Below are 18,262 nucleotides of genomic sequence, written 5' to 3' on the forward strand. Positions count from 1 at the left end.
CCAAAATGCAAGATACGCAGGTAGACATAAAAAAAGACAAGACTAGAGTTCCAGGTACGTACTATGTATTTGATGGCACTTTTAAGGGCTCCCTGTCTGTGATTACTCACAACTTTATTTTTCTATAGGGTAGTGAAGGCCAACAGTCAGCTCTGCAATCAACTGGCAGCCATGCTATCTGCTCACAAAGGAAGTCTTGCAGTTTAAAAGCTTAACCAAGATGGTGGGGAGGGAGCGATGAGGTGAGGATGCACACATGCTGTAGGCCTGAATATCGATGTGATGCAGTAATAGGGAACCAGATACACAGTATCTGAAAATACGAGAACCAGAGCCTGTCCTAGTGTGTGTTATGGTGTCAGTGCGGCAAAGCCTGTCCTAGCGTGTGTGTGTGTGTCTGGATGTCGTGTGACAGAGCCTGTCCAGGTGTGTGTTTGGGTGTCGGTGTGACAGAGCCTGTCCTGGTGTGTGTTTGGGTGTCGGTGTAGCAGAGCCTGTCCTGGTGTGTGTTTGGATGTCGGTGTGGCAGAGCCTGTCCTGTTGTGTGTGTTTGGATGTCGGTGTGGCAGAGCCTGTCCTAGTGTGTATGTGTTTGGATGTCGGTGTGGCAGAGTCTGTCCTAGTGTGTGTGTTTGGATGTCGGTGTGGCAGAGCCTGTCCTGGTGTGTGTTTTGGATGTCGGCGTGACAGAGCCTGTCCTGGTGTGTGTGTTTGGATGTCGGCGTGACAGAGCCTGTCCTGGTGTGTGTGTTTGGATGTCGGCGTGGCAGAGCCTGTCCTGGTGTGTGTGTGTTTGGATGTCGGTGTGGCAGAGCCGGTCCTGGTGTGTGTGTGTGTGTGTGTGTGTGTGTGTGTGTGTATTTGGTCATCTGCTTTCTGGCACTTCACTTACTGTAGGAATAAATTGAACCATTTAATTTTTACTTATCCAGAGATCAAACTCGCTCCTGAATTTGTAGTCGCTTCGGAGGACAAAACCTTCTAGGCCCTGATATCAGAAAAAGTAAGGGTATTGTGTTATTTACTCTATTTCAATCTGCGTATATTAGTGGTACTAAATTGTGGCTTCAGGCATCCCGTGTATGATGACTTTTTTTTTGTACTCCCTATCCCTTTACATAGGATTCTATCTTATACTATCTGCCTAGCACTGATGTCATTTTTATCCAGTTCACATGGATGCCGAGGAGTTAAGATTCTGTCTATTTTATTTATTTCCATAACAGGTCCACCACCCTCAGCACTTAATCTGGCCCTGCCCAACACAGTCTAAGTAGTATTTTTTTTTACTTTTTATCGTATGGCCAAAATGTGAGAAATAACCCAAATATCATACAATCACATCATAAACACGTATCAAATACACTGCATATATAATTTGAAAAAAATATGCCAATAGTTTGTTTTTTTGGGGTTTTTTTTACCATTTGCCAATTCAAAAAAAATGTCCCCAAATTTAATTTTAAAAAACTGGTCACCTTACATTATAGAGCAATAATTACAAGTAGAGTTTTACTATTTCAAAACCATTTTTTTTCCAAATCTGTGCTATTTGGAACATCTTTGAAGCTGGCCAATGGAATTTAACCCATCAAACCATTTATTTTTGAAGACTAGACACCCATGGTGTTTGAAATGCTGGTATTTTAGCTCTTTCCACGCACATGCACTGTCAAATTTGTATTGTTTGTGTATATTGTTCCACACACGTACTTTATGTATTAATTTACACCTCGTAGTCTGTGCCACTGTCAAACAACACCCCAATATGTGTTCAGCAGCAGAGTACAGTGATCACCGAGTACAGTGCATGCATGCATGGGTTTGTTGGGTTGTTTGGAGGCTAAAGGGCCTGTGCATTTTTCAACTTGGAAATTTGACATGGAGTCATCCTGCCCTGTGTTAATTGGGACATTGTTGAACACAGCCAATTCCATTTACCCCATCAAATCATACATTTTAACTCTTTCCATGCGAGAACTGTGTGAAGGTATAGCGCTAATCTTTAGTATAGGCTCATAAAAATAAACTTTTTTATATACCGTATTTGCTCAAATGTAAAACTTGGTTTTTTTCCCCCAGAGCAAATGCTCTGAAAATTACCCCTTGTCTTATATTCAAGGTCGTCTTTTAAACAAGAGGTCCGACTATAAGACTAAGATCCAGGTCCCCTGCAGCTGTGCAAGGGACTTGGATCCTTTCTGGCAGCCGGTGAATGTCCGCACAATGCCTGCAGACAACCTCCGTTGCTGCCCAGCACCACTTCTGGCACTTCTATGATGGAGCACCGACGTGACATGACCTTCCAGTGCTCAGTCATTGAAGCCCCGGCCAAAGTGCCAGGTAGCAGCAGAGGTTGTCTGCACGCATCGTGGAGACTTTCCCCAGCTGTCCCCACTAGACACCAGGGAGTCTGAAGCATGGGGGACACGTGTTGACGGGGGGGGGGGGTATAAGGCATATCTGGAGGGCAGTTGGGCATATAGAGGGGGGCAAAAGCCATATCTGGAGGGCAGATTGGCAAGCTGGGGGGGCAGATGTGCATAACTGGGGCAGATTGGAAAATAAAAGGAAAAAAACAAGAAATGCATTTTTCTCAATCATAATTTTTACTAAATATGAAAAAATAGTTTACACTGGAATATTTACTAGTAAAACTTTTTTCCTATAGGGTAGTTTTATATTCTGGCTTTTTCTTTTTTTCTAAATTAATATCCAAACTTTAGGGGGTTGTCTTATAATCAAGCAAATACGTTTTATTTTTAATTTTTTGGAACTGGAAGGTTCCCCTGATGGTGATATCAGTGAAGAATTATTTCTACATGCTACCTTTTTTTATTTTTATTTTTTTTACTTTTACTAATCACATTGGTATTAGAAACCTGGGCTCTGTTGACGTGCATGGTTGAACGCAGTACCTAAATTCAACCTGCAAGGGGAGCCAGAGTTCTCAAGAGGATCTGGAGAGACCCTCTTGGCCACATGCAAGTGGCAAAATATTTCAGTATCAGTGTGTCCCAGGTTGGGCTGCAACCAACGATTATTTTTTTCGATTAATTGGATAAAAAAATAAAATGTAAATTTTTCATTTACTTAAAATAACTGGATGTTAAAAACAATGCATTTCTTGTTTTTATTTCCCAACCTGTCCCCCCCAGTTAGGCAGATCTGAGCCCAGGCTTGCAACACTGCCCCCCAGATGTGCCACACTGCCCCCCCACATATGTCTTATATACCCTATATGCCTTATACCCCCTGATATGCCACTCTGCTCCCTGATATGCTTTATGACCCCCAGATAGTGCCCTCAAAGATTCACAGACTCGTTCACATCACACTGACAATACTTTTATAAATATAGGATTAATCTTCACTGCCCCCAGGATTTAGATTCCCCTTAGTTAGCCCCCCCTTTACCTCTAGCTGCAAATTAAGTTAACTATTAAATTAATTAAATTAACCCTCAGTCCTCAGCATTAAATTAACCCTAAACACCCCATCAACCATAACTGCCCCTAAATTAACCCTAACCCCATCAACCATAACTGCCCCTAAATTAACCCTAAACACCCCATCAACCATAACTGCCCCTAAATTAACCCTAAACACCCCATTAAGCATAACTGCCCCTAAATACCACATTAACCATAACTGTCCCAAATTAACCCCCACCTCCCCTAAGTTTCAGCAGCCCAAATATTAATGCTATACTCACAGTTAGATTAGTTGCTGAGCCATGTGGAGTTGTGGAGGCTATAGGAAATGGGTGGGGCCAAATGGCACTGGGAGGAAAAAGGGGCAGGGCCAATTGTCAGAGTGACTGCAGGGAGGGACTGGTAAGCAGTAACTGCTGTGACACTGAATGAAATGTATAATAAAACGAGGGGTATTTTTCAGAGCATTTGCTCTGGAAAAACCCTCATTTTATAATTGATAAAAATCGATTCAACTAATCGATAATGAAATTAGTTGGCAACGAATATCGATTAGTTGTTGCAGCCCTAGTGTCCAGTGTCGCTAAATGCCTCGCTATCGAGAAATTTCAGTAACACCATTGAAGCTTAGGAGGAGATAGTTGATCGCTTCCTAAGCTCTCCTAAAATGGGCCCGGGGGAGGGACCAGACATGGCCCCTGATGCCAATATCTGTGTTCCTGAATGCCTCGACATTGAGACATTACAGCAACAATGTTTGGATGAAGAAAGATATACACCCGTTCAAAGTCATGACGTGCCAGGCACGTCAATTATCGTCAATTATCGTGCTCCAGGTCCCTACAGAGTACCAGAAAAGCTAGTTGATATAAACCTGATAATAAGTTTCATATAAGGCAATTAAGTATACTACAGACTGAATTGCTTAATGTCTGTCTGTTTCGCTGGACTAATGCTGCTTTTATATGCGTTCCATATAAGTGCAACAGTTACCTTTTGGACGCAAACAGTGTTAATTACTGAATTACAGGCCTGATATGGGCAGGACATTGCCAGCCCCCTGAGCTCTCTTGAACTTACCTATAAAGGCGTATCTCAGAGAAAATTAAGGGCCAGTATAATTTGTAAGGGAGTAGAAGCAGCAGTATTCCTGCTGTATACCCGCTGCCAAGATGGTGACAAGGAAGACCCAAGACAAACCCCTTTCAAAAAGGGAGAAAGGCGAAGAACCCGAATAAAAATTAAAAAAAAAAAATAAGTGTCTGCTTTTTTCTCAAACATCTCTCTCTAAGAAGGGCTAAAGACATAGCATCAACTCCTCTTAACTAAGGAAATTAGGTAAATACAACCCTCCATTCAAATGCTGAAACTTTGCAATCTGAATCTCCAGGAAGCGAAACTTACTCTGCAGCCACCTCTGATCAGATGTGTCTTTTCTGGGGGAAAAAATGTCGGACCTACAGGACAGGTCTCGCCTTCAAAACTTACGTTTCAGAAATATCCCAGAGAAAGTCCCACATGAAAAGCTGGAAGAATTCTTACATGAGTTTTTTTGAAAATGTAGGCCTTACTTTCGACCAGAAGAATATGGTCCTGGACAGAGCGCACTGAATCTACTTCATCAGAATTGCCAAGGGATGTCATAGCCCAATTTCAAGCAACTATAAAGAGATGGTCCTCAAGGCTGCACGTCAAAATCAGAATGTTGCAGAAAAGTTCTCAAAGTTATTGATCGACTATTATACACACCAAAAACAGAAACTTTTCAGAAATTACGAAACTGCTGGGGTGTGGAAATCTACTTGTCCAAGAGACTAAAATGGTAGCCCAATCTACTTGTCCCTTACAACAATCTATTTTTACTGATACAAAAAATCATTTTAATCAAAACTGTTCATACGCATATGCCTGGTGCCACTAAATAATTTGGTGTTTGATTTGATACTTTGTTTTGCATTCATTAAATAATAGCTAATATTATATTAAAGCTTTATTAACAACACTATGTGAGCAGATGTCAACCAGCATAACAGCACTCCTCATACAGATCCCATCATCCTGGGGACTTCACCTCCTGAGTTTCTCCTCACATCCACTAACATACGGAAGATCTGCTCCCCGGACTCCCAGACATCATATCCGGCGCAGCCACAACACAGCATGGGGAAGAGGCTTCAGTGGCGACCTGCCACTAAATGAAGGATAGCCATAGGGCTGCAGCTGATTAGTTGGCAGATTGTTTTTTCTATTAATCGAATAAAAATATGCACATTTTTTGATTAACTAAAAATAATTTAATGAACAAACTGGGTGTTAAAATCAAACAGCAGAATAAAAAGCTTTATGAGATTTACATTAACATGTGTGATTGTACTCTCTGCACCCAACACTTATCTCTATCACACTGGCATTTCTCCAATTGCCTTTTTATTTTACTGACCTAATAAAAGCTATATTTTAAAGGTTGGAAAATGAATTTCGATTAATCGGCTAAAAAAAAAAAAAAAAAAAAAAGCAAATTCTTCAATTTAAAATAATGTAATAAAAAACCGGGTGTTAAAAATAAACCGCAGGATTAAAAAAATAAAAAAAAACTTGTAAATTTACATTAACCCTTTTATCTCATCACATTGGCATTTTTCTAATTGCTTTCTTATTTTACCGACATAATAAAAGCTATATTTTAAAAAGGTACAAGAACCCAAACACAATATTTCTCAAACTAGGTTTTAATACCTAAAAACTTTTTAGTAGTAAATATTCATATGTAAACTATTTTTTCATATTTAATAAAAGCTATGATTCAGAAAAATGCATTTCTTGTTTTTATTTCCATTTATTTGCCAAACTGCCCCCCCCAGTTATGCCTTATGCCCTTTATATGCCGCTGTCCCCCCGATATGCCTTATACCCCTATATGCCACTGTGCCCCCTGATATGCATTATACCTCCTATATGCACTCCGCCCCCAGATTTGCCTTATACCCCCGATATGCCACTCCGCCAACCAATATCCCATATACCTTCCTATATGCCACTGTGTTCCCTGATATGCCTTATACCCCCTATATGCCCATGTACTAACTTAGATCTCCCAAGTTCATGGTGCTCCATCATAGAAGCCCCAGCGGAAGTGAAGGGCAGTAGTGGAGGTTGTCTGCGCGCATCGCACAGACGTCCACTGGCTGCCTGAGTGGAGTATCCTCCATAGCGCAGAAGGGGACCTGGATCCCACTCTCTGGCAGCCGATGGGCTTCTGCGCCTAGACAACCTCTACTTCTCCCCTCCATTCCCTCCATAGAAGCACCGGAAGGTCATGTGACACCGGCACATAGAAGCCCCAGCTTAAGTGGAGGACAGAAGCAGAGGTTGTCTGCGCGCATCGCACAGACGCCCACCAGCTGTCAAAGAGGAGGATCCATCCGTCCTGCAGAGCATTTGGATCTTAGTGTTATATGATGTTTTTGCTCTGAAACAACCCTCATCTTGACAACGACTTTCATTATCGATTATACCGATTAGTTGTTGCAGCCCTAATCACATGTAAACTATTTTTTCATACTTAATAAAAACTGTGATTCAGAAAAATGCATTTCTTGTTTTTATTACCTTTGATTTGCCAACCTGCCCCTAGTTATGCACATCTGACCCCAGGCTTGCCACTCGATATGCCTTATACCAGATATGCCTTATACCCCCCAAATATGCCACTCCCCCCCCCCCATATATGCCTTATGACCTCCCTATATGCCACTCCCACGCCCCAGACTTACCAATGCAACCCCAGACATGTCGCCCGTGCTCCAGACTCCCTGGTGTCTAATGGAGGTAGCCGGTTTACGACTGTGTGATGCGCACAGACAACCTCCGCTTCTGCCCGACACTTTCGCTGGAGCTTCTATAATGAAGCGCCAGAGGGTCATGTGATGCCAGAGCTCCATTATAGAAGACCCAGCAGAAGTGCCAGCAGTAGCGCTGCTGGGGACATAGATTCTAGGCCTGCTGCTTTCCCACAGGAGGGCTAAATGAAACAAACAAAAAAATAAAAAACACCTGCCCGGCGCCCTAGTACATAGCAACTAGGTAGTAAAGTATTACTGCATTGGACCGATTATAGTCCGCACCCGATTTGTGGAATGATAAAACGGTATTTTACCTAATGAACAGGAATACATGTATTTTAACATTTTTGGTATCTATTAAGCAGTAACTCCCAGGATACCACATTTAAAAAAAAAAAATCTTGTTTAGAAACAGCGATACGCGTCATTCATATTTAACCCTGTAAGTGCCAAAATAAATACCAGGCATATGAGGTGTTTCCAAAAACAGGACAAATACCTAAATACACTTTTGGAGTTTTTGTTTTGTTTTTTCTTTTGCACTGGTTGTATATAGTTTTTATAGGTAAAACTGAAAATATTTCCTTTTTTCATACTTTTCCCCACATTTTTAGATATTTATCATACTAAATGATGGTTTATCTATAAAATCATTATTTCAAAAGAAAGCCCTACTTGTGCTGAAAAGAAAAAAACAATACATAATGTGTGGGGGTGCACTAAATGAGTTAGTGGACAATCAGAGTTGAAAAAAGTCATAGAAAAAGCAGATACGCTCTGGTCCTTTAGCGCAAACATGGTGAAAAAAAACCCGGTCCTCAAGGAGTTAAAACACTCACTCCAGCTCTCACAAAAATAAGGTGGTATTCACAAACAAACTGGAAAGTTCCTGGATCCTCGGAAATAGGTAGCGGTAAAACATCTCCTGAAGATATCCTCATTAGATCTAGGACTGTTTAGGAAAATTACTAGTAACTAACCATTAATTTCAGTGGAAATCATTGAAGAAAAACTTAGTAGCAATTCAACTGTAGTTCCATCTCTCAAGCTGTAACTTTTCTGATCATTTCCAGTCAGGTTTCAGATGCCACCACAACACGGAAACAGTGATAATCTGAGTGCTAAATGATCTCCTTCTGGCTTGAAACAGAGATGATTACTCCATTGTAAACCTCTGGATTTCTCTGCTGCATTTGAGACCACTGACCATAGGGTTTTAACCCCCTAATGACAAGACTAAACTTACTCATAGTACACTTTGGGACAAAGGCTCTTAAGATTTTTCAGTGTTGCTGTTTAGCTGTAATTTTCTCTCTCATTTTGTGCACCCACACACAGTAGATATTGTTGTTTTCAGGACAAACAGGGCTTTCTTTAGGTACCATTATTTTTATCATATCTAATTTACTATATAAAAAAAAAAATGAAAATATGGTGATTTTTTATTAAAAAAAAAGGACTTTTAAAATCTTTTACTCATCTGCAAAAACTAATGAAAAAGACCGATAAATAGATTCTACGATTTTCCTGAGTTTAGTAATACCCAATGCTTTTATGTGTTTTTGCTTTTTTCTGCAAGTTACTGGGCAATAACAAGTAGCGTTTTGCTATTTCAAAATCATTGGGAGGAGAGTGAGAAACCATGTCTTCCCATGCTGAAACAGAAAACGAAGGAGGAAAAAATACTGTTAGTCATTTTAAAAATAATAATTGAAAAAAGAAAAAAAAAAAAAACAATAAAGTGAGCTAAGTGATGTGCATTAATAACATGTTCAAGAGGTCCCTGAGAGGACCTCTAACCATTTTTAAAAAAAAATATATATATAAAAAATAAAAATAAAAAAAAATTACTAAAAAACCTTACATCCCATTGCCCTAGCACATTACACAATATAACCCTCCTGCCCCCGTTCACAACCCCCAAACCCGTTAAGCCATAAGCATAAAAATTCTATAAAAAATGTACACCTTATAGTATGTTCTCTACAAGTGCTTGGAAAGTATGGAAAATCTATATAAATTAGGTATTTCTGAAATCAGGACACCTGAATTGATAAACTTGGAGGGGATTATCCATCACTTTACCTAATTTTGTGAGCATTCAGAGAGAAAATTTATAAAAAATTAGGTGTTTTTTTCACATTTTTGCTAGTTTTTACTTAATTGTTAGCCAATCATCCAACTATGGTATCAAAAGAAAGCTTTCTCTCCTTAAAAACACAATATATAGTTTACATGGGTACACTATTCACAGGAAGAGAATAATCGCTGAACCGAAATGGCAAAACTGCTCCAGGAGGTTAAGGCTTTGCATTATTGGGAAGAATCAAAACAATTAACACCTCTTAAAAATAAACTAAGATACATGAACTGAAATGATGAGATGTTATCATAGCTTAGCAAAGTTTATCCTTTCAAGAAACCACTCTGGATCTGCTGAGTTTAGAAGGATTGCGATCTGTACTATAAATTTAGTGCATGTTGCAAAGAAAATCCTGATTTATCTCCTGAGGAAGCCTGTTGTCCAGCAAATTGCGTTGAAAAAGAGAGGGATACACTGTGAAGTTCCTATTTCATGGACGGTGGACTTCCCTGTGCCTGGCTTTGTGCTGATAATTTTCGTAAATTTTATGTTTTATGTCCTTGGAAATGTGAGTTCATTACCTATTTGTACTACTGCTAAGCCTCAATTCCATACTGAGCCACGCTATTTTCTGTTCAAATTTTTTTTTCCCCGATATGGATGTGCACCCCATTTGCAAGAGTGGCAAAGAATATATTTGTAGATAAAGCAAATTTGATTTTAGTGTCTAGTATTAGGAAACAAATATATTTTTTCAGGAAAATTAAGCTAATTTCAACACAGATCTAAAATTTACCTTTGCTCTTACCTGCTCCGCTTCTTCTTTACTCATGGCCAGAGCCAGTTGAAGCTGAAGTTCTTCTTCACCACTGCTCTGAGGCCATGCTTGCTCAGCCTCTGTTGTTGGGTTCATAGTTGATGATCCAGAAGATGCTATGTAAATAAGAAAACGACAAAATCAATATGTGGAATACTTGAAATGGAACTCTCATGCCAAAAAAAAGAAAGTTCTCTATGCTTGGGCAAATCTTCATTTTGCAGACTGCCAATGTTGCCACACAATAAGTTACAAAACGATCAGGATCCCACCAGACAATCCTTCACCTCACACCAGTGTCTCACTGGAATTAGCAAAGAGCAAAGCACAGGAAGTAGGCAACCCTCGATAAAGGCACAGATAAAAAATTTTATTGTGTATCAATATTTCATCAAATGGCAATACAGCTCAATCTAAAAACAGAGGAACGGAAATAGGCCTGACAAGTTTTGCACAATATCTAGTGCTTAATCATAGGTCAAAACACTGGATTGGGAAAGTTCTTTAATAGCATATTGCTTAGAGGCTCGAACACTGAAGGTTGTGGTTAATTGAACAATTTTCCAGTTGGTTTTGCATGGAGTAACCAAAAGGTCTACTCTTTTTCCAACTTTTTGAACAAATAAAATCAACATCTTAATATTTTCTGATGACACAAATCTGGAGCATTAAATCATATGTGGATGTCATCTCTATGTGAAAGAAAGTTAGGTGAAAAGAATCGCTACAATCCCCCCCCCTTTTTTTTCTTAAAAAGCATGCTACTTTTCAAGGGAATGGCTGCTCATTCGAGAAACTATAAACACTTGGAAAAACCTGTGATGTGATACAGGAAGCATACAAGTAGAGCACACCCCAAACAACAAGAAAAGGACAGGCCCATTGTTATCGTGTGTAATTTAAGACACATACCACAAATGAAAGTTACAAAAAACATTACATGGGAAAATAGTGCTGTCTAAGGATGCAATAGGCAACTCCTGGGCAGACAGCAGCAGCAGCGCCCCCGCGATCACAGGCTGACAAACACCTAGGCACCAGGACAAAATTCTGAGTCGCCATGGCGACCTGGGATTTGTCGAGCCCTACCCCAAACACCCCATTAACCACAACTGCCCCTAAATTAACCCCAAACACCCCATTAACCATAACTGCCCCTAAATTAACCCCCACCTCCCCTAACTTTGAGCAGCCCAAATATAAATGTTATACCGTATTTGCTCGATTATAAGACGACCCTGATTATAAGACGACCCCCCAAATCTGAATATTAATTTAGGAAAAAAGAAAAAGCCTGAATATAAGACGACCCTATAGGAAAAAAAGTTTTACCAGTAAATGTTAAATTCATCTAAACTATTTTTTTTTTTTTTATAAAAGCTATGATTGAGAAAAATATTTTGGTTTTATTTCCTTCTATTCTCCAACCTGCCCCCCAGTTATGCACATCTGCCCCAGAAATGCCTTATACCCCCTATATGCCATTGTGCCCCATGATATGCCTTTTAACCCTATAAATGCCACTGTGCCCCATGATATGCCTTTTAACCCTATATGCCACTGTGCCCCATGATATGCCTTTTGACCCCCTATGTGCCACTCTGCCTCCAGAAATGCCTTATGCCCCCCCATTTAAAACTCCCCCGCACCCCCCCAACTTACCGGCGCTTCTGACTTCCGTGTCATGTAGCCGGGGCAGCGTGTAGATCCCACGCACTTACGCTGCAGCTGGAAGGAGGCGCAGACAACCACCTCTGCTAGCCACGCCTCCTTCCTGCTGCAGCGGAAGTTGTCTACGCGAATCGCATAGACATCTACACGCTGCCCCAGCTACACACCGGGGACTCAGAAGTACCGGTAAGTGGGGCGGGGGGGGGGGGGACAGGAGGATCTGGATGTTAGTCGTCTCATAGTCAGACCTATTTGAGGTCTGATTATAAGACGACCCGATTATAAGACGAGGGGTATTTTTCAGAGCAAATACGGTACTTACAGTTAGATGAGTGTCACAGCCATGTGGTTCTGGGAGAAGGAAGGGGCGGGGCCAGTTGTCACAGTTATTACAGGGAAGGACTGGTAAGTAGGAACTGCTGCTGTGAGTCACTGAAACGGATTATATAATATGGGGTATTTTTTGTAGCGTTTGCTCTGAAAAAACCCTCATTTTACAATCGATAAAAATCAATTCAACTAATCGATAATGAAATTCGTTGGCAACGATTTTCATTATCTCTTATTATTGATTTTATCAATTAGTTGTTGCAGCCCTACCTCAATCCTCGGCATTAAATTAACCCTAACGACGCCATCAACCATAACTGCCCCTAAGTTAACCCTGAAGACCCCATCAACCATAACTGCCCCTAAATTAACCCTAAACACCCCATTAACCATAACTGCCCCTAAATTAACCCCCACCTCTCCTAACTTTCAGCAACCCAAATATTAATTTTATACTCAGATGAACTGCTGAGCAGTGTGGACGCTATAAGGAAATGGGCGGTGCCAATCAGACTGCAGGGAGGGACTAGTAAGTAGTAACTGCTGTGAGTCACACTGAATAAAACGGATTATAAAACTAAGGGTATTTTTCAGAGCATTTGCTTTGAAAAAACCCTCATTTTATAATCAACAAGCGATTCAACTAATCGATAATGAAAATCGTTGCCAAGGAGTTCCCTAGCTATATAAGGCCATCTCACAGGAAACAAAACCAACTATAAAAATATATATATAATATATACCGTATTGGCTCGAATATAGGCCGCACCTTTTTCCCCCACTTTAAGTCTTTAAAGTGGGGGTGCGGCCTATATTCGGGGACCTGCATCCTACTCCCTGATACGCTTAGACAGCCTCCCCTGCCAGCACTTTCCACGGGGGGGGTGGGGGTGCTGGCACGGGAGGTTGTCTAAGCGCATCGTGCGGATGGTCACCGGCTGCGGAGGTTGTTTACCCGCATCGCCGCAGCCGGTGACTGTCCGCACGATGCGTTTTACTTCTGCCCCCAAGACTTACCAGAGGAGACTCCCGGGTGTCTTGCGGGGCCGGCGGGGGACATCTACGCAATACGCGAATACAACTTCCGGTGCCGGCACATCAGCTGAGTGTCGGCACCGGAAGTTGTGTACGCGTATTGCGTAGATGTACCCCGCCGGCCCCGCAAGACACCCGGGAGTCTCCTCTGGTAAGTCGGGGGGGCCAGAGTGGCAGCATATCTCGGGGGGGGAGGAGGAGGACAGTGGCAGCATATCTCGAGAGGGGAGGAGGACAGTGGCAGCATATCTCGAGGGGAGAGGAGGACAGTGGCAGCATATCTCGGGGGGGGAGGACAGTGGCAGCATATCTCGGGGGGGAGAGACAGAGTGGCAGTATATCTCGGGGGGGGGGGAGACAGAGTGGCAGCATGTTTTTTTGGTGCTTTTTTAAAGAAAAAACCTTTTTCTTTAAAAAAAGCACCAAACTTTTAGGGTGCGGCCTATATACGGGGGGCGGCCTATATCCGAGCCAATACGGTATATATATATATATATATATATATAAAAACAGCTTGCAAGACTCTTCTACAAAGAGTGCTAGTATGTATGGATTTCACAGTAGATGTTTTGCAAATCTGCTCAGAAGAAACTCCAGCCATCTTAGTCCAAGATATCATCATAGCTCTGATGGAATGAGCTCAAATGTCACAAGGAGGATTCTTTCTAGTTGCTTAATCAGCTTCCTTGATGGGGTGAACTAACCATTTATATACTGTAGATCTACAGATATTTTGCCTTTTTTCTAGGACCTCCAAAAAATACAAGCAGGTTACAAGATCAGATTACTCCTTGCATCAACTGCATCAGGGGGAGGAGGGGTACATAGGGAGAAAGGAGGGTGGCAAAAATATTGAAATAGAGAATGGGAGAGAATGAATTGATTAATGTGTGAATGCATTAATGAATATGTGTAAATAATTTGTGTGAAAGAATAAATGATTGTGTGAATGAAAGTGAATTAGTGAGTGACTGTAAAAGCGTTTGTGTGAATCATAGGTGTATTGATTTGTCAAAAAAGCAAAGATGGTATAAGCAGGGTGTTTAAGCACTGGGGACATAGATGGCACAGGCAGCATGTTTAGGGGACAAAGATGGCGTATACTCAGCTGTTTGGGGACCATGTTGACTCATGCTGGGCTGTTTGACAAAGATGGCACGTCCTATGTATGTGTAATTTGGGTGCTGGTCAGGTTCTATGTGGGCAATGTGGACGCCAGGGTTGGCTTTGGGGTGTGCGGCCTGTGATCTATGCCTGTAATTTAAGGGGTTTTATCTCTCTGGCATTGATATATACATGCAAAGCTGGGTTTTGTGTTATTCTGTTGATCTGTATCTGCTATGTTTCCATACATTATTTATGTTTACCTGCAAATATAGGATTTGTATGTCTTATTCAGTTGATCAATACCTGGAGTGCTGTTTCCATGTGTTGTTTATTTGATCTATACCTTCACTGCTGAGTTTACATGTGATTTCCAGTTGATCTATATGTTCATATACAATGTTCATATGCAATGTTGGGTTTGTGTGTTCTGTTGGTTTATACCTGCAATGCTATGTTTCCATACATTATTTATGTATACCTGCAAATACAAGGGTTTTTTGGTCTTATTCAGCTGCATGTGCTGTTTCCATGTGGTGTTTACTTGATCTATACCTGAACTACAGGGGGTAATTAAAAGAGCGGTATGGTTTAGTGAATGAGGGGACAAAGGGGCTGATTACAGGGGAGAGGACCTCTCAATGTCACGGTACAGTCAGAAGGACTGACTCTCACTGTCTTTCCCTGATCTGCAGTCAGTGTGGCAAATATATATTTTTCGGTTTGGTAGCGGAGGGAGTGATTGCATGCAAGGGAGCGTTGAGCGGGACCCAAGGAAATGCTTGGGTAGGGTCCAATTTTTTCACTATAAAATATATTGGCAGCAGGGTCTAATATTTATATATATATATATATATATATATTGTCAGCAGGGGCTAATAATATATATCGGAGGCAGGGACTAATATTTCGGCAGCAGGGGCTAATATATATATTGGCAGCAGGGGCTAATATTAACATATATTGGCAGCTGGGGCTAATATTTATTGGCAGCAGGGTCTAGTATTTATATTCATATTGGTAGCAGGGGCTAATATTAATATATGTAATACTCTTTATGCATGCCAATACCTTAGTGGTTTTTGCAACCACTGCACTTTGTTTCTAAATCTATGGTCTGAAATTATTAGGGCTGAAACAACGAATCGATATAATCGATTTATAAAATTATGTTTTTCAGAGCAAATGCTCTGAAAAACTCCCTTCCTTCTATAATCCGATCTCAAATAGAGATCGGATTTTAACTATAGAATCCAGATCCCCCGCAATGCAGCATGAGACCTGGATTCTCTCTGCCACCCGGTGAGGGTCTGTGCACAACGCGCAGACATACTCAGCTTCTCCCCTCCACTTCCGCTGGGGCTTCTATTACTGAACCTGGCGTCACATGACCTTCCGGTGCGGCTTCCATCATGGAAGCCCCAACGGAAGCGGAGGGGAGAAGCGGCTGTTTGCGCGCATCGCACAGACCCCTACCGGCTGCCACAAAGGATCCAGGTCCCGTGCAACGCTACAGGGGATTTGGATTTTAGTGCGCGATGTACGCAACCTCCCTACTTCCCTTCACTTCTACCTGCCCCACCAGGGGTTAATATAGCAACAGAAGAAAAACGGAGCAAGTAAGCAGCACTTGGTAAGGTAAGCATGAAGTATCTTAATTTTGTTTCTTTTGTTGATATATTAACCCCTGGTGGGGCAGGTAGAATTTTTTCGGGATCTATTAATTATGTCTGTGCATTCTTTAATTTGTGTTTTTTATTTTTTGATTGCTGTAATATATGATTTATTGTTTGTATTGTCCATATATTTATATTGTATTGTGTATTATCTATTCTTTTTTGTCTATATTTATTAAAGCATACATTTTTTTTGCCTATTTTAGCGCTGTCAGTTTTTCTTATATCAGGGGGGCACAGTGGCATAAAGGGGCTATGAGGCATATCAGGGGGCACAGTGGGATATCGGAGGTGTAAGGCATATCAGGGCATGGTGGCATATCGGGGGTGTAAAGCATATAGGGGGGTATAAAGCATATCGGGGCACAGTGGCATATAGGGGGTGTAAGGCATATCGGGGCACAGTGGCATATCAGGGGGCAGAGTGGCATGTCAGTGGCATATAGGAGGTATAAGGTATATTGGGGGGGCACAGTGGCATCTCTGGTACATAGGAGGTATAAGGCATATATGGGGCAGAGTTGCCAGCTGGGAGTGAGATGTGAATAACTGGGGGGCAGGTTGGCAAATAAAAGAAAATATAAACAAGAGGCATTTTTCTCAGTTTTTATTTAACCCCTTGATGACAATTGCCGGTCCGGGCACGTCACCGAAAATCGTGACGATTATGACAATTGACGTGCCAGGACCGGCACGTCTTTAAACGGGTGAAAAAATCGATCCGTGATCGATTTTTTCACTCAAACGGTGTTGCTCTAATGCCTCGACATCGAGGCATTGAGTAACACCAAAAAAAACATTCCCGGCCCTCCCCGATCGCTCCTAGGAGCAAATAAAAAAACATGTTTGAAAGACTGCACGTCTTTCAAACATGGCGGCGCCCGCCGCCGAAAAACGGGTTTAGGAAGCGATCGCGAGTCGCTTCCTTTGCTTAGCTGGTGTTGCTAAGATGCCTCAGTATCGAGGCATCTTTGCAACACCTGTTTAGCAAAGGAAGCGACTCGCGATCGCTTCCTAAATGCTCAACTTACCTTCCCGGTGCCGGCGTCTTCGAAACACACGCGGTGTTTCAAGATGGCGGCGCCCATCAAGCCGGGGGGCGGAGCCTGCTGTCATCATCGGGGGGGGGTGTTGCTGGATGTCATGGACATCCAGTGAATAACACCCCTAGTGGTCAGATCACTCATAAGAGTGATCATGATTTGCTAAATCAAAGGCAATGTTTTCTAAACATTGCCTTTGATCAGTATTGGATCTGCCTCCCTCCTTCACTTGTTTCTAGTGAGGGAGAGAGACAGATCGGTGTGTTTTCTGGTATTTCAGGTATTCTCTAATAAAAAAAAATATATATATTGATCCAAAGGCTCTTATCAGAGCCACCCATATAATATTAACCCCTTCATTGCCATTGATCACTGCATAAACAGTGATCTTGCATAGTGGCAATTGTTTTTGGGTTTTTTTTTTTTTTACATATTTTTTTTTACTTTTTTTAGTTTTTTTTTTTAGTTTTTATTATAGCCATTAACCCTTTCCTTCCCCACTATTTTTGCTGCAATTGTTACCATGCAGCGGTATACGGCTGAGGAGGCGTATGCCTTTTTGGCCACAGATTCTGAGGCCACTGATACAGCGTCAGATTTTGACGTTGGTCAGTTCACAGATACATCTAGTGATGTATCTGTGGCTGTTAGGACGCCTGCCACACGTAGTCGTGGCAGTGCACCAGAGGCATGGGTAGTGCCTAATAGGTACAAGCCAGCTATCCCTCCTTTTTCTGGAATTCCTGGCATCAATATTGATGTTACAGGATTCACTCCACTGCAATTTGTGCAGGTTTTTTTGGGAGACGATGTCTTGGGAGACATTGTCACACAAACAAACATTTATGCCCAGCAGCACCGTGCTGCTAGCCCTAATTCTTTTTGGGCAAAACAGCCATGGACTCCCATTGACGTGCCAGAATTTCTTAAATTCTGGGCACTCACAATGTTAATGGGCATTATAAAAAAGCCCTCCATCCGCTCCTACTGGAGCACCAGCCCCATCTTTAGTACCCCCATTTATGCCCAAACTATAACTAGGCAAAGGTATGAAATGATTCTTCGTTTCATGCACTTTAGCGACAACAGCCTGTGCCCCCCTAAGGAGGACCCCCAGTTTGATAGGCTCTACAAAATCCGCCCCCTGATTACCCATCTCGCTGCCAGGTTTCCAGAGGTTTATACACCTGGAAGGGATATCTGCGTGGATGAATCCCTGATGAAATA

At 41.7% G+C, this 18,262-nt stretch overlaps 1 protein-coding gene across 1 annotated transcript in view; it reads right to left on the bottom strand.

Annotated features, from left to right (window-relative positions):
- Nucleotides 1–18,262, bottom strand: part of LOC149286353 (epsin-1-like) — a 114,894-nt gene that overhangs the window by 53,699 nt on the left and 42,933 nt on the right. Inside the window, exon 3 of the mRNA XM_089494216.1 lies at nucleotides 10,156–10,292. Within this exon, the coding sequence (XP_089350342.1) occupies nucleotides 10,156–10,292 (137 nt within the window). The remainder of the gene's footprint in view (nucleotides 1–10,155; nucleotides 10,293–18,262) is intronic.

The sequence above is a fragment of the Sceloporus occidentalis genome, unplaced genomic scaffold, assembly GCF_023333645.1.
Source record: "Sceloporus occidentalis isolate IW3139 unplaced genomic scaffold, rSceOcc1.0.p SCAF_70, whole genome shotgun sequence".
Lineage (NCBI taxonomy): Eukaryota > Metazoa > Chordata > Lepidosauria > Squamata > Phrynosomatidae > Sceloporus > Sceloporus occidentalis.